General features: G+C 47.2%; 1 protein-coding gene across 10 annotated transcripts in view; it reads left to right on the top strand.

The window, feature by feature from the left end:
• UBAP2 (ubiquitin associated protein 2) overlaps positions 1–21497 on the top strand; it is a 65281-nt gene extending 43784 nt beyond the window's left edge. For 5 of the 10 annotated variants that reach the window (XM_073589812.1, XM_073589815.1, XM_073589813.1 and 2 more), the window contains exons 21-27: positions 15666–15744; positions 17141–17355; positions 17458–17557; positions 17632–17754; positions 18967–19034; positions 19129–19371; positions 20706–21497. In XM_073589812.1, the coding sequence (XP_073445913.1) occupies positions 15666–15744; positions 17141–17355; positions 17458–17557; positions 17632–17754; positions 18967–19034; positions 19129–19371; positions 20706–20801 (924 nt within the window). In that variant the 3' untranslated portion in view covers positions 20802–21497. The remainder of the gene's footprint in view (positions 1–15665; positions 15745–17140; positions 17356–17457; positions 17558–17631; positions 17755–18966; positions 19035–19128; positions 19372–20705) is intronic. The other 5 variants (XM_073589818.1, XM_073589817.1, XM_073589820.1 and 2 more) reach the window with 3 other exon arrangements.
• The last annotated feature ends 293 nt before the right edge of the window (positions 21498–21790 follow it).

Here is a 21790-nt window from a genome sequence, read left to right as displayed (position 1 = left end):
CAAGTTGGAAAAGAAGACGGACGCTCCACATAGAAGTCTACGGTACCACAACCCCTCATGGGCGCGCACTTTATTAATAGCAGCTTCATACTTCACTCAGCGCCCGGGCCCTGCGGTGTCCCCACTGCTATCACCAACCCCCCTCCTCTCCGGGGTATCAGCTTCACTCTAGTACATAGCGCTTTTCCTGTCAGGCATTGGCGGCTTCGCTTTCATTTTTACAGGTGTTTTTCCTGTTCAGCGTGCGCTTTTTTGGCTCTTATTTTTCCTTCATAGACAGGCCTGGAAGTCCGCATGAGGCACGCCACTCTCCTCAGCCCAGCCAATCGTGGGGGCGCTTTGTGTAACAACGCCCCATTTTCTGACAACAGCCTATCACGCAAGTCGGACTCTAGCCACGCCCACGCTAAGGTCCTTCACTGCTCCAGCATCATAACGCTGCCCAGCACCTTGTGCACTGCCTTGGCAGCATGCGGACTTACTATTCGGGGGACACAGTCACGCTCCTGCTTGCTGCGGATCGCTGGTAACGGGTAGGCTCTATCCTTCTCCCTGGGCCACCTTATAGCACTCCCCTGCAGTATCTTTACCTCACCAGAGAGCGTTACTCGCTCCCGTGCAGTATCTTTACCTCACTAGAGTGTGTTACTCTCTACATATGCCCAACTCCACAAGGGCTCCCCTCGCTAGGCCTACCGTAACTCATTACGCCTGTGCTCGCTGTAAGAAAAAGTGGATCTCAGATCGGTCTTATCCTCTCTGCCCGTCCTGCAGTACCTCCACCATGTCTGCCCCACAGGAGCACACTGACTTCCGGGATGAGAGCACTCCCCCCTCCACCGGAGTGGGCGGTTACAGTGTCTCAGTCGGTCGCAGACCTGACTAAAGTGGTATCCCAGTCCCTGGTCCAGGTTTTAGAACGACTTCCACAGCCGTCTACAGCCACCAGTGCTCCGACCGCCTCTCACGGCGAGCCGCCAGCACCTGACCGCAACCTCCAAAGTGACAGGCTGGGTCGGAGTTCAAGGAAGCGGGTTCTGTCTGGCTCTTCTTCCAGCTCACCAGGACCCTCCGCAACATCCAGGCTGCTTTCTTTGTGACAGCTCCCCTCGGAGGAGGAGGAACTTGGGTCAGATTTACAGTCTGGGTCAGACTCAGATAAAGACTCAAACGCTAAGGTTAAAGGAAGATGGGATACCTACACAGGACTCCTGTCTCATTTAAACGTGCAAGGCCTCCCACCCGAACCTTTCCCAAACAGAGTTAGATGCTACCTTAACCAAGCACTGGGAACACCTAGAAAAGTGTTTTTCAGGATGCAAGAAGCTGGGCGTGCTATATTCCTTTAACTCGGACCTTCTCACAGAGTGGGCCGAGTCCCCTAAGGTGGATCCGCTGGTTTCTCGTCTGTCTTCCAAGACAGTTCTATCTCTACCGAACGGTGCGTCACTTAAGGACTCCGACGGACAGGCAGATCAAATCACTGACGAAATCCATTTTTGAGGCGACTGGCGCCTCTCTCTGCCTCAGCTTCGCCTCCACTTGGGTGGCGAAAGCCATCTCAGCCTGGGCAAAGATACTTCGTAAGGGCATTTTAGCATCAGCTCCTCAAGATGAGCTAGCAGAATTAGCAGATCAAATTGATCATGCAGGCAAATACCTTCTAGCTGCCTCCCTGGATGCCGCTGGGTGCTCCGCAAGAGCAAACAGCAACAGCGTGTCCATACGCCGCATGCTTTGGTTGAAGTCATGGAATGCAGACACCAACTCTTGAAGTAGCTCACTAACCTAGCATTCAGCCAGGCTAGACCAGATAATATCTGATGCGACTGGAGGTAAGAGCACCTCGCTTCCTCAGTCTAGACCTAAGCGCTTCTTTAACAGAAAGCCTCACCGGCCGTTTAGGTCATTTCGACCCTTCCCTCCTTCAGAAGGTTCCTCACACCAGGACCGCCCCTCTACCTCCGGAGAGCAGAGGAGACCATCATTCCAACCCTCGCACCACTGGAGACCAAAGGGCAGGACCCCCAAGCCCTCTGGTTCCCGTTCCAACAGATTTTCTTCCAAGTGATGGGTCACCTTGACCTGGAAATTTCTCCAGGGTGGGAGGCAGACTTGTTTCCTTCAGGGACGAGTGGCTGTCGGTTTGTCGACAACGCCTGGATAAGGGAAATCATTACGTCAGGTTACAAAATCGAATTTTCTTCCCTCCCAGAGAGACGCTTCTTTCTGTCTCGTCCTCCGAAACAGCCTTCTCAGACTCCAGGGTTCCTCCAGGCCGTCTCTTCCCTCCTATCCACCGGGGTAATTGTACCCATTCATCAGGACAAATGGTTTTCGGGTTTCTACTCGAATCTCTTCGTAGTCCTGAGAAAAGACTGCTCGCTCCATCCAATCTTATACCTCTAACTTCTGAATCGGCACGTTCGAATCCGCCACTTCAGGATGGAGTCCCTACGCTCAGTGATCGCCTCCATGGAACCGAGAGAATACCTCTGCTCCGTAGACATTCAGGATGCGTATCTCCACATCCCTATCTGTGTGCAGCACCAAAGGTTCCTTCGATTTGCGATCCAGGACAATCACTATCAATTCACAGCTCTCCCCTTCGGCCTAGCATCGGCTCCCAGGGTCTTCACGAAGGTCATGGCAGCCATCATGGCCATCCTTCGGTCCAGGGGGATTCTGATAATCCCTTACCTGGACAATCTATTAATCAAGGGCACATCCCGTTGAGATTGCCTTCACAGTCTTCAGATCACCCTCGACACTCTGACCCGCCTCGGCTGGCTAATCAACACGGATAAGTCCACTCTGTACCCCACTCGGCGACTAGCTTTCCTGGGGATGGAGTTCGACACGAACCTGGCCTGGGTGTTCCTTCCGAAGGACAAGGTTGCCGCTCTCTCGAAGGGAATCCGATCCCTGAATTGTCCACTCCCCATTCCCCTTCGGTTCTGTATGAGAATCCTGGGGAGGATGATGGCCTCCATGGAAGCCGTCCCCTTTGCCCAGTTCCATACCCGTCCTCTTCAGCAATCCATCCTTTCTGCCTGGGACAAGACTTCAGTCTCTCTGGACTGCTCCATTCTGCCTCTCCTGGTGGACGCTTCCTTAGTCAATCCTGCACGGGAGATCATTTCTCCCTCTTCAGTGGCAGGTCATCACCACAGACGCCAGCCTTCTCGGGTGGGGAGCGGTTTTCCATTAAAAACCAGCGCAAGAGCGCTAGAATGTCCAGGAAGCCCTTCTTCCCATCAACCTTCTGGAAATCAGGGAAATCTTCATTGCTCTCTCGGCTGGCAGTCTCTTCTCGCGGGCAAACCAGTCCGCATACAATCAGACAACGCCACGGCTGTGGCGTACATAAATCACCAGGGTGGAACTCACAGCAAACAAGTAATGGCAGAAGTTGCAAAGATCCTGCACTGGGCAGAAAGTCACGTTCCAGCCATCTCAGCTGTTCACATTCCGGGGGTGGAAAATTGGGTGACCGACTTCCTAAGCCACCAGGGCCTAGCATCAGGCGAGTGGTCTCTCCACCCCATGACCTTCAGCCAGATCTGTCAGCGTTGGGGCACACCGGACGTCGACCTCATGGCGTCTCTGATGAACCACAAGGTCCCACGCTTCGTAGCCAGGTCCAGGGGCCCTCTGGCCATCGGTTGCGACGCACTGGTGATTCCGTGGTCCCAATTTCGACTCCCTTATCTGTTCCCACCCCTTGCCTTGATTCCAAGAGTGGTAAAAAAAATGTCAGAGGGCCCTCCCCTGGAGGCTTCCAGACCGTCCGGATCTTCTCTCGCAAGGCCCCCTCTACCACCAGAGTTCTCAGTCTCTGAGTTTTAACGGCATGGCCGTTGAAGCTGCGGTTTTGAGGGACTCGTGTCTTTCCCACCAAGTCATTCAGACCATGATCAGAGCTAGAAAACCTGCGTCTTCCCGCATTTACCATAGGTACTGGAAGGCCTTTTTCCGATGGTGCGACGACAATCGTGTATTTTCCCTTCACCCATGACAGCACCACCTGAGAGAGGGATCCACCCCACCAGGACAGGAACCTACTGAGACATAAGGGGCGGCACCTCTCCCCCGCTTCAGTTGGGTTCCTGTCCTGGAAGGAACCCCACTGTCGGCGGTGCCTGTCATGGGCAAAGAAAAGAAAAGGAACCCAGCCCCGTCCCGGCGCGGGAAGAACAGGTGTCTCACCTGTAGCGTCGGGTCCTGGACGCACAGTCCCTGGGGGTTCCGGGTTCGTGTGGGCGCTGGTGGGATCCCCGGGGGTCTGCGGGAAGTCCCCACCGTGCCGCCCTCCCCTCGCGCACGCCGCATCTCGATCCCCATAGCAGGGGAGAGACGCTGGCTTCTTCCGGCCGCTGACGTCAGCGGCGCGTTGGATGCTGGGTGCGCCGGCTGACGTCAGCAAAAGGCGACTGTGTAATGACGCCGGCCGGTTTTCTGAAGCGGTCGGCCGGCGGTCGCAGGAGGGAGACACGCTCACCAGAGCGGAGGCGCGTCATTTAAAAAGAGGAGGCAGCAGCAAATCGGCGGTGCAACATGGAGTCAGAGCAGGAACGTTCAGCGTCCCTGCCTCCCTCTCAGCCCTCTGGCAGAAAGCATGGAAGCCATTCAAGCAGCTGTCGCCCCAGCCACAGGTCGGGGGACTCCTCAAGATCCAAAGAGCGCAGGTCACGTGCTCCGACGTAGCCTCCGAGTCCAGTAGCCTTGATTTCGGGTGATGAGTGATCTTCGTGAATGTTAGCATTATGTTAATAGGGGCTTCTGTTATATGCTTCACCCTGTAGGAAAGGCCCAGAAAAGCGGGAAGCAAGAAGAACAATAGGGATTGTGCTATATGTAAATCTCCCCTAGCAAGAGATTGGCAAAAAGATCTCTGTGCTTCGTGCATTCAGCGGACTATGGCGGAGGAAGCGCCTAGTTTCGCAGCCAATCTGATATCTGCCCTAAGGTCAGAAATGGAAGGCTCAATTAAGTCCCTGTTGAAAAGAGGGAAAAAAAGCAGGAAGGATCCCCCTAGTTCCCCCTCGGATTCCGCGTCAGTCATCTCAGGCGGAAAAATCATCCTCCTCAGACAGTGACACGGGGGGTAAACCATGTTTCCCAGTAGAAGACACAGACGCCCTCCTAAAGGCCATTAGAACCACAATGGGCCTACAGGAAGAAAGGGCGACTAAAACCCTAGAGGACGTCATGTTTGGGGGGCTTCAGAAGAGGAAAAAACGAACCTTTCCAGTAAACGAGAAAATCCAGGCACTTATTGAGAAAGAGTGGAAAAAGCCCGAAAAATTGGGGGCCCTTCCATCCACCTCTAAGAGACAATATCCTTTTGATCATAAGGATGTGGAGATATGGGACAAAATCCCCAAAATAGATGCAGCAGTGTCCAGGTCCTCCAAGAGGTTGGCCCTGCCCCTGGAAGACGCTGGGGTTCTTAGAGACCCACTAGACAAGAAAGCGGACTCATTTGAGGCACGCATGGGAAGCGACAGCAGGAGGACTAAAGCCGGCGATAGCGGGCACTTGCACGGCACGCTCCCTCATGATCTGGCTGCAGCAGTTAGAAGAAAAGCTGGCTTCAAGGGTCCCAAGAGAGAAAATCTTATCGGATATGTATCTCTTGCTTGGGGCAGCAGCTTTTTTGGCAGATACCTCGGCGGACTCTATGCGGATGACAGCCAGGGCAGCGTCACTATCAAATGCTGCTAGACGCGCGTTATGGCTTAAGGGCTGTCCGGGTGACCTTCAGTCCAAGGCCAAATTGTGCTCTCTCCCCTGCGATGGTCGATTCTTGTTCGGCAAGAACTTGGACGATATTCTGGAGAAAGCAGGCGATAAGAAAAAAGGCTTCCCCAGATTCCCTATGGATCAGAGGAGACAGCCCTTTCGGAGGGAGAGATTCAATAGGGGGCGTCCTCCCGCTGACAGGAGAAGATAGGAGGATAAGAGAAAAAAAGAATTGGGGTTTATGTTTGGTGGAGGCACCTCCACCTCAAAGAAGTCGCCACAATGATGCCAATATTCCAGTGGGGGGGAGATTGGCACTCTTTTTCCAGGCTTGGGAAAAGATCTCCTCCAATACCTGGATCCTGACCATCCTAACAGAAGGCCTGAAAATCCCCTTTATTCGTCAGCCAAAACCCGTGGTCGTCATCACACCCATCAGGAAGGTGACCGAAGAGCAGGTGGCCTTAGAAACAGAGATCCTGAGCCTGATAGACAAGCGGGTACTCTCCGAGGTACCACACATACAGGAAGGAAAGGGGTTCTATTCACCCCTTTTTCTGATTAAAAAAACAAACCAGATCAAACATTCAGGACAATCTCAAACGGCTCAATCTATGGATAAGGAACCCGACCTTCAAGATGGAATCAGTAACTACGGCGGTGAAGCTGCTACATCAAGATTGCTTCATGGCCGTAGTCGATTTAAAGGATGCGTATTATCACATCCCTATCCACCCAGATTACCAGAAATACTTGAGGGTAGCACTTTATATTGAAGGCATACTAAGGCACTTTCAGTTCAGGGCTCTTCCGTTTGGCATATCTATAGCCCCGAGAGTTTTCACCAAGGTCATAGCGGAAGTGACAGCCTTTCTCCGGATTCACGATACGGTCATAATACCATACCTGGACGATTTTCTTATAGTGGGCAGCTCAGATGACCAATGTCCAGCGCAGTTGACCCGGGTGATCAACACCTTGCAGGAATTAGGGTGGATAGTCAATTTCAAAAAATCAAAATTGCAACCCCTAAAAAAACAGACCTTCCTAGGAGTTATACTAGCCTCAGAAAGGCAAGAGTGTCTGCTCCCAGAGTCCAAAATAGAGAAGGTGCAAAATCTGGCCTTGACGGGCCGAAACCAACCACGTATGAAATTAAGAAGAGCAATGTCCCTGCTAGGTACCCTAACATCCTGTATTCCGGCGGTCAGGTGGGCTCAGTTTCACACCCGGCAACTCCAGGGGGAGATACTAACAGCACAAAGATCACTAAGAGGGCGTTTAGAAGGAAAGCTGGAGTTTTCCTTAAAAACCAGAGACTCTCTCAACTGGTGGCTGGACAAGACAAATCTGACCTTGGGAATACCGTGGGACAGACAGACGTCAGATATAATTTTAACAGATGCAAGCTCCTCGAGGTGGGGGGCACACCTAAGGGGCATCATAGGTCAGGGTTCCTGGACGCCTCAAGAAAGGGAAGCATCCTCCAACCTGAGAGAACTGTGGGCAGTGAGCAAGGCCCTAAGTCACTTAATTCCGCTACTCCAGGGTCGAAATGTACGCATCATGTGAGACAACAAGGTAGCAGTGGCATACATCAACCACCAGGAGGGACAAGATCACACTCCTTAATGGAAGCGGCGACAGACATTCTCAGCAGAGGAACACCTACACTCCTTGACAGCCTTACATATAAAAGGGGCAGAAAACATAGAGGCAGATTTCCTGAGTCGCAATACCCTGAAGCAAGGGGAATGGGCGCTAAACCGGTCCATTTTTCAAAAAATAACTCCGCTTTGGGGGAAACCGGTGATAGACCTCTTTGCCAACAAGCACAACAGGCAAACAGAAAGGTTCTGCTCTCTAAACCCGAGAGAAAAGCCATGGGCACTGGACTCGTTGCACATCCAGTGGAACTTCAGGCTGGCTTATGCGTTCCCCCCAGTGGCTCTGATCCCAACAGTTGTCAGAAAAATCAGACACGATCAAGCCAGGGTGATTCTAATAGCTCCATTTTGGCCCAAAAGGCCCTGGTTTGCTCTGCTACGAAGGATGTCCCTCTCCGATCCATGGGTTCTGCCAGAAATCCCGGACCTACTAGCTCAGGGTCCAATATTCCACGCTCAGGTCAAAGGATTCCATCAGACGGCGTGGAATTTGAAAGGTCGCTTTTAACGGATAGAGAGTTTTCCCCCGGGCTGGAGGCCACTCTGCTAAAGAGCAGGAAACCAGTGACGACTAACATCTATGGCAGAACATTGGATAAGTTCCTGCAGTTCTTAGGTAAGCCGTTAGGAAAGGAACCCCCGATTAATGCCATCCTGGAGTTCTTACAATCGGGGTTGCAGATGGGGTTAGCAGTGAACACACTTAAAGTTCAGATGTCTGCACTAGGGGCGCTCTACAACTGCAAATTGGCATCAAATAGGTGGGTAGCCAGATTTATTAAATCCTGCCATAGAGCTAGGCCTATCCCAATACCCCGGATAGCCCCCTGGGATTTAAACCTGGTGCTAGAAGCCCTTACAAAAGAACCGTATGAACCATTACATCAGCTACCCCTAAAGTTTCTGACCCTAAAAACGATCCTGTTAGTGGCCCTTACGTCAGCCCGCAGAATAAGCGACTTACAGGCTCTCTCAGTAAATCCACCTTATACGCATGTCTTTCAGGATAGGGTAGTGTTAAGAACAGACCCCGCTTATCTGCCCAAAGTAGCATCAGATTTCCATCGGAGTCAGGAAATTGTCCTTCCATCTTTCTGCGAGAACCCAAAAAATCTGGGGGAGAAAAAATTCCATAGTCTGGATGTTAAGAGAGCTCTCGTAGAATACATATCTGTCACTAGCCAGTGGAGGGGGTCCCAGTCCCTATTCGTAGCTTTTCAGGGTGCCAGGAAAGGCTATGGGGTTTCAAAAGGGACTATTGCTAGATGGATTAGGGAGGCCATTAGTGTAGCCTACACAGCTAGTGGTATCCCGATTCCTGACAGCATCAAGGCTCATTCCATCAGAGCCGTGGCGACCTCCTGGGCTGAAAAGGCAGAGGTATCGATTGAACAGATTTGTAAGGCCGCTACCTGGGCCTCACCTTCAACCTTCTTTAAGCACTATAGGTTAAATCTATCCTCCTCTGCTGACTTAACCTTCGGTAGAAGGGTGCTGCAAGCGGTGGTCCCTCCCTAAGGTGTTTCGAAGTCTCCAAAAATCTCTCAGGTGGTGCTGTCATGGGTGAAGGGAAAACCACCATGATTACTTACCGGTAGCCGGTTTTTCCGGAACCCATGACAGCACCCGTAAATTCCCCCCCCCCCCTTTTCACCGTATGGGTGTGCACAATTAGTAGGGTGTTTTTGAGTGTTGTGGTGTTGGATTAAACATGTAACTAACCGGGAAGTCCTCTCAATGCTCTGTAACCCAACTGAAGCGGGGCAGAGGTGCCGCCCCCTATGTCTCAGTAGGTTCCTGTCCTGGCGGGGCGGATCCCTCTCTCAGGTGGTGCTGTCATGGGTTCTGGAAAAACCGGCTACCGGTAAGTAACCATGGTGGTTTCCAATGTCCTCCCTTCCGTCCATCCTTGGCTTCCTTCAGTCCGGCCTAGACTCGGGCCTGTCCCTCAGTACCCTGAAGGGACAGGTCTCAGCTCTGTCTATTCTTTTCCAGAGGGATCTGTCCTCTATGCCACAGCATAGTCCTCTATGTCCTCTAAGACCTTTCTCCAGGGAGTTTCCCTCCTGGCCCCTCCTCACCATCCTTTGATTGATTCGTGGGAACTTAACCTCGTCTTTAGCGCTCTCCAAAGTGTGCCTTTTGAGCCCATTCAGGACATTCCTCTTTCCCTCCTGTCATGGAAAGTGACCTTCCTTTTTGCCATTACGTCCATTAGGAGAGTCTCGGAGCTAGCGGCTTTATTCTGTCGTTCCCCGTACCTGGTTCTTCATCAGGATAAGGTTGTTCTCAGGCCCGTTCATTCTTTCCTTCCCAAAGTGGTAACCTCTTTCCACATTAACGAGGATATCGTCCTTCCCTCCTTTTGTCCTTCACCTGTTCACTCGCTGGAGAAGTCTCTCCACAAGCTGATGTCATCAGAGCCATTTGAGTCTATCTTTCTAGGACAGCCTCTCTTCATCAATCCGATGCGCTGCTTGTCATCTCTGAAGGTCGCCGGACGTGACTTCCGGCTTCCAAATCCACAATCGCTCGCTGGATTCGTTCTGCTATACTGGAAGCCTACCATGTTCGGGACAAACTGCCTCCTCCGGGAGTGAGAGCCCGCTCCACCCGTGCTGTAGGGGCTTCGTGGGCTGTCCGTCACCAAGCTTTGGCACTGCAGATCTGTTACCTGGTCTATGGCCAAAATTTGAAGCCCTCTTGCATCCGAGTTATCAACTGCCTTAAAGTGTTGGGAGAGTTTTAAAAGGAATCTGTCACTCCATGTTAGCCCTATCAGCTGCCGGCACCACCATCAGGGGCTTATCTACAGCATTCTGTAGATAAGCCCCCGATGTAACCTGAAAGATAAGAAAAACAAGTTAGATTATACTCACTGGTGGGCGTGGTCCGGTGCAGTGGGTGTCACGGTCCAGTCCAGCGCCTCCCACCTTCATACAATGCTGTCCTCCTTCTTACTTCTGTCACGGCTCCGGTGCAGGTGTACTTTATCTGCCCTGTTGAGGGCAGAGTAAAGTACTGCAGTGCGCAGGCGACGGACCTCTCTGACCTTTCCCGATGCCTGCGCACTGCAGTACTTTTCTATGCCCTCAACAGGGCAGATAAAGTACGCCTGCGCCGGAGCCACGGCAGAAGTAAGAAGGAGGACGGCATTGTATGAAGATGGGAGGCGCCAGACTGGACCGGACGCCAGGGTGAGTATATAACTTGTTTTTCTTATCTTTCAGCTTTACAGAGTGCTGTAGATAAGCCCCTGATGGCGGTGCTGGCAGCTGATAGGGTGACAGATTCCCTTTAAATTGTTCACCTTGCTTGGCCTCTTTAAATTTTTCTATGTCTCACACATGTTCTCTTATTCTTTTGCGGAGTTCTCTGCTTGTCATGCCAATATAAATTTTATTGCATGTGCAGCCTGCAAAATAAAGGACTCCTTGCGATGTACAGGTAAGATATTTTTTAATTTGTAATCTTTGAGTTTGGTCTGAATCATAGAATCGTAGAGTTGGAAGGGACCTCCTGGGCCATCTGGTCCAACCCCCTGCTCAAAGCAGGATTTGCTAAATCATCCCAGTCAGATGTCTGTCCAGCCTCTGTTTGAAGACTTCCATTGAAGGAGAACTCACCACTTCTCGTGGCAGCCTGTTCCACTCATTGATCACTCTAACTGTCAAAAAGTTTTTTCTAATATCTAATCTGTCTCCTCCCATTCAGTTTCATCCCATTGCTTCTAGTCTTTCCTTGTGCAAATGAGAATAAAGTTGATCCTTCTACAATGTGACAGCCCTTTAGATATTTGTAGACAGCTATTAAGTCTCCTCTCAGTCTTCTCTTTTGCAAACTAAACATTCCCAAATCCTGCAACCTTTCCTCATAAGACAGGGTTTGCAGACCGGTCACCATTCTGGTCGCTCTTTTCTGAACTTGCTCCAGTTTGTTGATGTCTTTTTTAAAATGTGGTGCCCAAAACTGGACACAATATTCCAGATGAGGTCTGACCAAAGAGGAGTAGAGGGAAATAATGACTTCACGTGATCTAGACTGTATGCTTCTGTTAATACATCCTAGAATTGCATTTGCCTTTTTTGCTGCTGCATCACACTGTTGACTCATATTCAGTCTGTGATCTATTAGTATACCCAAATCTTTTTCACATGTGCTGTTGCTTAGCCCTATTCCTCCAATTCTGTATATGCTCTTTTCATTTTTATTGCCCAGATGTAGTACTTTGCATTTTTCCCTGTTAAAAACCATTCTGTTAGTTGCTGCCCACTGCTCCACTTTATTTATATCTTTTTGAATCCTCTCTCTCTCTTCTCTAGTATTAGCTATCCCTCCTAGCTTTGTGTCATCAGCAAATTTAATCAGTTTACCCTCAATTCCTTCATCTAAATCGTTGATAAAGATGTTGAACAATACAGGGCCCAGGACAGAGCCCTGTGGTACCCCACTTGAGACATTCTTCCAACTGGATGTGCAGCCATTTACGACCACTCTTTGGGTCCGATCACTAAGCCAGTTATGAATCCACCTAACAGTTGCCTTGTCCATTCCATACTTAGTCATTTTTTCAATAAGGATTGTATGAGATACTTTGTCAAATGCTTTGCTGAAGTCAAGATATACTATATCTACAGCATTTCCTTTATCCACCCAATCAGTGATTCCGTCATAGAAGGAAATTAAGTTAGTCTGACATGACTTATTAGTTACAAACCCATGCTGACTCTGTTTAATCACTTCATTCTTATCCGGGTACTGACATACATGTTGTTTAATAATTTGTTCAAAGATCTTTCCTGGTATAGAAGTCAGACTTACTGGCCTATAGTTGCCTGGGTCCACCTTCTTCCCCTTTTTCAAGATAGGAACAACATTTGCTCTTCTCCAGTCTTCTGGCACTTCTCCTGTTCTCCAAGAATTTTCAAAGATTATGGAGAGGGGTTCAAAAATTTCTTCTGCTATCTCCTTCAGTACTCTGGGGTGTAATTCATCTGGACCTGGAGACTTGAATTCATTTAGGTTAGCTAAGTGTTTCCTCACTATCTTTCTGTTTATAGATATCCTGGATTCTTCTATTCCCTTAATAGGACAGTGAAGAACAGTTGATGTTACATTTCCTTTCTGAGAGAAAACAGATGCAAAATAGGAATTGAAAAGTTCAGCCTTCTCAGCATCCTGTCTTACCATTTCATCATTTTCATCCTGTAAAAATCCTATAGCATCTTTGGCTTTTCTTTTACTTTTGACATATCCCCAAAATCCTTTATTATTGTTTTTGACATCTCTTGCAAGCCTCAATTCATTTTCAGCTTTACTAATCTGATTTGTGCCCTGCAGGTTCTGCAGACAGCATTATATTCTTCTTTAGATATGCCTCCCTCTTTCCATTTTATAAACATTTTTTTCTTCCTTTTTAGCATGTGCTTAAGTTCTGTGTTCATCCATCCTGGTTTCCTTAATTGCTTCCTATTCTTCCCTCTTTTCGGAATTGTTAACAACTGTGCTTTGAGAATTTCATTTTTCAAGATATCCCATCCTTCCTGGACATTTTTGTCTTTAAGGATATCCAGCCATTGGATCCCTCCAATTCTCTTTCTGAATCCCTTAAAATCTGCCTTTCTGAAATCTATAACATATAATTATAACATTCTTTACTTTTAATCATATTGGTGCAACCTTTACATCTTTTACATGGAAAAAATCCCTGTATTTCTCAGAGAAGACTTTTCTGAGATGGTTTAGTAGGAGAATACTGACTTCTGCTAGGTTCTTAGATATTTTGGCTGTTATGAGTAGTTTGGAAGTAAGGGTCTTCTTTAGAATCTGGACAACAAGCAAAACATTCCACCTGATGTGGATAATTTCCATTAGTTCTTTCCATTGGCTGTTAAAAGGTGTGATTAACCTCACCTTGGATGTGTCAGATGCCTTTTCCTTGGTCTTACTTTGGTATAGCAGTTGGTTTCTTGCAACTTCTTGTGCTCTTCTGTACGCGTATCGAATTCTTCTATGCCCGTAGCCCCTCTCTCGAAACCTAGAGTATAGATTTTTAGCTTGTTCATGATAGGCTTGTTTCCATAGAGCAGATCCTTTTCGCTCTTGGGTATTGTCCTACTGGAATTGATCGAATTGTAGAGGGCAGATGAAAAGATTTTGCGTGCAGAATAGAGTTGGTGGCAGTAGGTTTTCTAAAAATAGTGAGAATGGAGCCATAATTATTAATTGAGACAACAATGTCTAGGAAGGTAGCTTTATGTCCATAGGAATAAGTCAAAAGAATATTCATGTCGTTATTATTGAATATAGAGATCAAATTTTTTAAGTTCTTCAATGGTCCCCTCCCATACAAACATGATGTCGTTAATATATCTTATGCAGTTTTGGATCTTGCATCAATTCCAGGAATAATGGAACATTGGAAGATGTCACACTCCAAAAAAAAACTAAAAATAAATTTGCATATGAGGGGGTACAAGCCGCCCCCATTGCTGTGCCCTGTAATTGGATGAACACTTGATCTTTAAAGGTGAAACAATTATTTGTTAGGACAAATTCTAAGAGTGTAATCAAGGTGCCATCCAGATTGCTATTGTGTAGAAACCAAGACGCTGCTGCTATACCTTGAGTATGTTTAATAGACGTATAAAGTCCCTCAACGTCCGCTTTAACAAGGATCATATTGTAGTTGAGGTGGAGCTGGTCTAGTCTTTTGAGTGCCGCTGTTGTATCTAGGATATAAGACGGCAAAGTAGTAACAATTGGTTTTAGGTAGTAATCAATTATTCTACATATGGTTTCAGTAAGGCCCTCATTGCCTGACACAATAGGACGGCCTGGTGGGTCCAAGGCATTCTTATAATTTCGGGAGAAGATAGACAGTTGGTAATTTTGGTTTCAAAGTTTCTGTAACTTCCAACAGTTTTTTTTAGAATAATCCCTTCCTCAAAGGCTTCCATGAGAATGCAAACAAGTTATTTTTGGAATTGTTGCAGGGGGATATAAGTCAATCTCTAATAGCATTGGCTATCTGAGAGTAACTTAAAGGCTTGTTTTTCATATAGTTCGTTAGGCCAGATGACCAAATTTCCCCCTTTTTCTGCTCTTTTAAAGGTGACACCCCTCCATCCTTGCAACTTTTTAATAGTTTATCTATCTTTAAGGTCATCAGGCCCAAGGTAGTATTTACGGCTTATTTTTTCTATATCCTCAGTCACTAATTTAACAAAAATTTCCACCGCTGAGCAAGAGTTGATATTAGGATGTTTTTTTGGATTTATTAAAAAGAAAATTTTGGAAGGTGCTCACTGAGTCTAAAAAATTGTTCTCATCAGCCAATGATTCAAGAATTGCAAGGGCCTCCTTTTCTTCTTTGGCGTTCAGTGGTATCCCCATATCAGATTTTTCATGAAATCTTTTCAGAATAAGCTTTCTTGCAAAAAGATGAATGTCCTTTATTGTCGTGAAGACGTCTAAAGGTTGGGGAGGAGAGAAGGTTAGACCTTTTTCCAGTAATGTTATATGTTCATTAGAAAGTACATGAGAAGATAAATTAAATACCTGTGGATGATCATTACGCCTATTACCATTACTGGACCCCTGTCTCTATTGGTGTTCATTTTTTCCTCCGAATCGAGTTTTAATTCGTGTAGGATTGCCATATTCATGTTCATGAATAGAGGGCACATTACATGATACAGAGGAAATGGAAGAAACAGACGGACTCCTTGTATGACTTTGTGCGTGATATACAATACTTTCATTTTAGTCCTTTGTGTGCGATTTCACTAGGATAAAATATGTATTTCAACTATGCTCCTGAATTAATATTCCCCGATTCCCTGCTTTATGAATGTGTAACTATGATTTCATATAATTTTTTTAAAATAATTTTTTTAATTATTATTTTTTTAATTAATACACTTTGATAAGTTGTATGAAAACACTCTTTGACCTCTTCTTGTGATTTCCACAGTCAGAAAAGGTTTTTTTGTGCTAGTTGAGTAGTTGAGAGTTGTCTTTATGAATTTGTGATGCCTATTTTGGGAAACTTATGCTTAATTATATTACAAACTGTCACCATTCTGCTTCCTAGGTACACACACTTTATACAGAAAGCCCGGACAACCCCTTTAAGAGTCCAAAAAAATGGATTTCCTACGAGTGCACATCTAATCCATGTGCTCTTTTAGGAAAATGTACATACTTGAGACCTCTCCTTTAAATACTCTGCACCTATTCTGTTTTCCATAGGACTACTACGGAATCACATTCCCTGCCCCAGCAACGCTTACTGGTAGAGATGGAGGACTCGCAAGCAACCCATACTCAGGTTGGTTGACGGCATAAAAGGAGAATCCGCTCTCTTGCCTGTTGTCACGTTCCTGTATGTGCTGCTTCTCGACATCGTTCAGTTCCTCGACCTTTGCCGCAAACTTGGGAGCATGTAATTATTCACGGAGGGCTTCATGCTATCAAATCCACAGAATTCTCTTCCTGTTCTTTCATTGTCGCCCAGATTCCTGACAATGATGGGACAAGTAATTATTTACATTTCAGGGACTTTAAAGGAACTTACCTACAAGATAGGTGATAATTTGCTGATCGCCTGGGCCATGAGAAGGGGGTGTTGAAGTGCCCTGTTGGAATAGGGTGAAGACAGTGCATGCACATCATTATTCGACGTTTCATTCACTATGGGACCAGCAAGTCCCATGGACAATGAATACAGTATATTCTTCATTCACATCAGATCCCCCTTTTTGGTATTAGTGATTGTCCCAGCGATTGTAACTTATTACCTCTTCTGTGGATAAGTAATAACTTGTAAGTTAGAACTACCCCCTTTAAAGGGAATCTGTCACCCTTTTTTTCGGCTTGCAGCTGCCAGTATAGACATCGGGGGCTTATCTACAGCATTCTGTAATGCTGTAGATAAGCCTCCGATGTAACCTGAAAGAGAAGAAAAACACGTTATATTATACTCACCGGGGTGGGCGGTCCGGTCCGGTGGGCGTTGCGGTCCGGTCCAACGCCTCCCTTCTTCATGCGATGACGTCCTCTTCTCCCGTCCTGTAATGGCTGCGGCGCAAGCGCACTGCTCTGCCCTGTTGAGGGCAGAGCAGAGTCCTGCAGTGTGCAGGCGTCGGGAGAGGTCCGGCGCCTGCGCACTGCAGAATTCTGCTCTGCCCTCAACAGGGCAGAGCAATGCGCTTGCGCCGCAGCCATTACAGGACGGGAGAAGAGGATGTCATCGCATGAAGAAGGGAGGTGTTGGACTGGACCGCAACGCCCACCCCGGTGAGTATAATATAACGTGTTTTTCTTCTCTTTCAGGTTACATCGGAGGCTTATCTACAGCATTACAGAATGCTGTAGATAAGCCCCTGATGTCTATACCGGCAGCTGCAAGCCGAAAAAAAGGGTGACAGATTCCCTTTAAGATCTCCCCCGGGGGCTATTAAAAGGCTGTTGATAAAAAGAAAAAATCCCAGTGTTGCGTGTATGGATTTCCTTTATGACGTGTTCTCTATACCTTAGGGATTGCTGGTGGTACATCAGGGGCTACTACCCAGCTCCCACCTACCCGCTTCTCTTAACATTAATTGCTACTCAAACTATTTATGTTTCAATGGGAGACCCTTCTCCAGTAGCCGTAGGTGACTTGATAATTCCGATACCATGCATTATTTGCTGGTTTACGTTTTTTTTTTCTTTTTCTATTGCAGGTGATGTAGCTAAGTTTGGCCGGGCTGACTCCGCTTCTCCTGCGCCTGCAACAACGTTAGCCCAACCTCAGCAAAATCAGACGCAAACACACCACACGGCTCAGCAGCCGTTCCTGAACCCCACACTCCCACCTGGCTACAGCTACACAGGATTACCTTATTACGCCGGGGTACCAGGAGTGCCAAGTGCTTTCCAGTATGGTCCCACCATGTTCGTAAGTATCGGCACAAGTTGTGGACATAATGCACCTCGTGATTGATGAACTATGGAGGCACCAGGTGCTCACACTTTTTTTTGTAATTGTTCCCTTCCTTAGGTGCCTCCTGCATCAGCCAAGCAACATGGGGTTAATCTAAACACAGCGTCCACGCCTTTTCAACAGGCTGGAGGGTACGGTCAACACAGCTACAGTGCAGGTAACGATCAATCGGTCGTCCGGCCCAGGCTTGTGTTTCTTACTGATCCTTACACATTATGTGTATGTGATTAGTCCATTTTCCAACAGGTTACGATGACCTGGCCCAGGGAACAACAGCCGGAGATTACAGTAAAGGTGGATACAGTGCGTCAGCGCAAGCACAAAGCAAGGCTGCAGGAGCAGGGCCAGGAAAAGGTTAGTAACTTTTTGCAGAGGAGTAAAAGTAATTCTCGTCTCCATAGTCATATCCTAATCTGTAGTAGGTGCAATAATAATATTAGTCAGTGCCTGTAATTAGAAATATAGTACAGTTCTTCTGATTCGCTATGTTTCTTACCCCATGTGCGGGGCATTGCAGTAGCTTTAGATATCCATGGGTTATGACCACTCACATAGTAACATTTGTTAGTGGTTGTAACCATCGATACCTAAGCTACTGCAGTGCCCGCATATAATGTAAGTGACCTAGCTAATCAGAAGAACTATACTACATTTTTAATTTGATGATATTACCCCTACTACATATTGGGACAGGAAATCTGAGATGGAGATACCCCTTTTAAAGGCTACATACATGGGAAAATCTGCAGAAAATTACAGTGTAAGGCTAGTTTCACACTAGCGTTTATGAGCGCAGCGACGGCCTGCGCACGGCCGCTGCTAAGCCCCGCCCCCTGCCGCGCCTCCGCCGGTACCTCCGCCTACCGGCGCATGACGCTGCATGCGTCCTGCGTCCCCTATCTTTATCACTGGGGGCGCAGGCCGTGCGCAATATGCGTTTGGCGGCGCATGCGCATTTTTGACGGTGCGCCGGCGCAACCAAAATGCAGCAGGTTGCGTTTGGCGCAGGTCGGCGCACCGTCAAAAGGACGCATGCGCCGCCAATCGCATATTGCGCACGGCCTGCGCCCCCAGTGATAAAGATAGGGGACGCAGGACGCATGCAGCGTCATGCGCCGGTAGGCGGAGCTACCGGCGGAGGCGCTGCAGGGGGCGGGGCTTAGCGGCGGCCGTGCGCAGGCCGTCGCTGCGCTCATAAACGCTAGTGTGAAACTAGCCTAAGTCATCCTTGCATTACGGTCTGTGTGGTCCACAATTCGCCTTGGATCTCCAGACCCCAACTTAACCTCATAAATGCATATGAAGCTGTTGAGTTCGGGTTTGTAGACCTGTGGAAGGTCTATGAATGGCGGATGCGTGAAAGCGGCATAACACAAGGAGTTTGCATTACCAGATACAGCCTTTTGGTGTTTGTCAGAGAGAAACAAAATTTGGCCCTTAATTAGTGCAGGGGTCTCCTGTGTTCTAGGTATTTGGGGTCTCAGAGGTCAGTTGGGTCATTGACCAGTGATGTGCCAGGATCCATAGTAAACCTTTTTGTAGTAACCATGTTGCTCTCTGACGCAGGTGTCTCTGTGAGCTCCAGTAACAGCGGAGTGCCCGATATCAGCGGCTCAGTATATAACAAGACTCAGGTGAGTGTCTGTCAGTCTCTCGGACACTATTGACCACACAGGGCAGGTTCCCCTCCCAACATAAAACCAATTTCTTTATCCTTGTATTTCACAGACGTTTGACAAGCAGGGATTCCACGCAGCCACGCCACCTCCCTTCAGTCTCCCATCTGCTCTTGGATCCACTGGGCCCTTAAACCCTGGAGCTGCTGCAGGTTATGCGCCAGCCCCTTTCCTGCATATTCTCCCTGCTCATCAACAGCCTCACTCCCAGCTGCTACATCACCACATTCAGCAGGATGGACAGGTGAGAAGTCCTCCCAGCATGTACCAGATCCTGTTGTCCCAGAACGCTCCGGTACGTGCTGCACCCCAAATGTGCTCCTTTTGTAAAAAAAAAAAAATAATGGGGGGGTTGAGTGACAAATCAGCTGCGTATTGCAGCAATATGATACAATTTCATGAAAACTTGTGCCCTTTGTGTTGAAAGATGATGTGGAAATGCCATGTTTTTGTTACATGCCTGAAAAAATGCATGTAAAACTGCAGTTGCATCTTTAAGTACAAAATTGCACTTTTGCAGTGAAAAAAAAGTGTTAAACATTTGCTTGAAAACTGCCACAAAATTGTTTTGACCAGCAGAGTGCAATTGTATGTTTTGGGCCGGACACGTGGGGGGTATAATGCAGCATTTTCGTTCCATTGTAACATACTATGCAATGCAGATTCTGATGCTGTCACACTGGGTGAAGGAGAAGCAAGGTGCACAACAATTGGATGAGGAAGTGGAAGACCAAACAATAGGGAAGAGGGGGGTGGAGACCCCTAGGCAGATCTAACAACACCCTGTCTCTCGCATAACGTTCCTAAATAGGTTCCGCACATATTGCCGAGCAGGAACGTAATCCCTGCTTGACCCTAGCAATAGGCCCTGGATAAGGATGGGATGGGGTGATCGCAAGTCGGCCTCCATTACAACTAAACACAGAGCGAGTTGACAAACGAGGTGATACACTTAGCTTGAGAAGATCACCGAGGTATCACACCAGTAGTCCTCCAAGACGACACTAGCCGACTGCTAGTACTTCTAGCCAAACAGAGGGAAATTTAGCTAACAGCACCTTGCTGAAGAGACTGAAGGTATTTAAACCTTCAGCAAGGGTGTGTTAATTAGCAGCAGAGGTGGAGGTAACTACTAGGTCCTAGAGGGATAATGATATCACTCCATAACAGATGCAAAAATCAAGAAGGTGCTTGTAGAGCTAACAATGACCTTCTACAGCCAGATCCAGGATGACTGGCTGTCACACCGGTGACAGGTGCAGATGAGACCTTGACACCCCACAACTACACTGGCCCTTACATAGTGCAAATATTAGTCATACAGTCATTATATGTAAATTATAAGGCGCTTCTAGCAAGTTACTGACTTGCAATGTGTACTGCCCCTGAGGGGGAGACGCCCAACGATCCTACCAGGGGAGATGGGCAAGATATCCTGACCATCGCCAGCCATGGCCAAATTGTGGGACGACTATATGACTAGAGAAATAGTATAGATTTATCTCCGGCCTTCTGCTTGCACGTCTCACTAAATGTCTATTTTGGTGGCTTTCTGATTTCCAGGGGCTGTAATATAGTCTGTGTGTATGTCGTTGTATTACACATTATTTTATTGCTTCTAACCACCAGGGTGGGTCTGGCCAACGCAGCCAACCAAACTCCATGCAGCAGAAGACTCAGGCAAACAAGACGGCCTACACCAGTTCCCCATACTGGACAAACTGACGGGTTTCACGGCAGCCCAGAGGAAGAGTATGCTACTGCGCATTCCTGGACCCCACCAATAATTTGAATACTTTACAGAAAAGACAACTGTGATCAGCCAAAATACCTGTGCGGGAGCGGTCCGCGAACATGTCCGTAGTGCGACACTTACCCGCTTTATTTTTGGTTTGCTGGTGTATGTAATATATTTATGTATGTATTTGTAAATGTAATAGAGCCTAAATGTGGTTTTCTGCATTTTGCAGTCGTCCTTTTTTTTTTTCCTTCCTTTTTTTTTTTTTTAGGGGGCATTCAATTAACATCTGCATCTGTGCAAGAAATATATAATATAATATATATCTATTTTTTTTGTTTTATTTTAAGCTCATTGGTTTGTAAGAAAAGTGCCATTTTTAAAAGAAAAAAAAAAAACTGAACAGCCCCCCTCCCCACTTATTTAAGTCTGATAAATGTTACTGTTCTAACAAAAAAGCTGAATCTCTACGTTTCTGTCTCATATTTGCATTTCATCTCCCTCTCCTGACATTTTATTTTTCATTATTCATCTCTCATCGGCTAAAAAAAGCAAACCATTAATTTGGAACCATGTTTATATTGGAAAAAAAAAAAAAAGGTGGACTCCATACAGTTCTGTTTGTTATCACTATCATGACATCTTATTATTTTTATTTTAATAAAACCTAAGCATCATCTGCAGCTCCTCTGTACGTCTTAATGTTGGTGCCGATCTCTGCATGAACTTTGCACTTTGTTGTTTATAGAAGAGGCAACGCTGTTCCCCCTCCCCAGATGATTTATTTACTTTTGGCCATTATTGTCACTTCGTGTTTTTTTTTTTTTGTTTGTTTTTTAATTAATTCCCCCCATCCCCCCTTAACACCCAAACTGTAAAATAATGATCCGGAATACACAGTCAAGCAAAAGTAGAAAGATCCCAGATAGCAGCAAGAAAAAAAAATAAGCAAAACAACAAAAACATTTGTATAAGT

The sequence above is a fragment of the Dendrobates tinctorius genome, unplaced genomic scaffold, assembly GCF_039654945.1.
Source record: "Dendrobates tinctorius isolate UK_male_01 unplaced genomic scaffold, ASM3965494v1 ptg000113l, whole genome shotgun sequence".
NCBI classification, from domain to species: Eukaryota; Metazoa; Chordata; class Amphibia; order Anura; family Dendrobatidae; genus Dendrobates; species Dendrobates tinctorius.
This window is presented reverse-complemented; position numbering and strand designations above follow the sequence as displayed.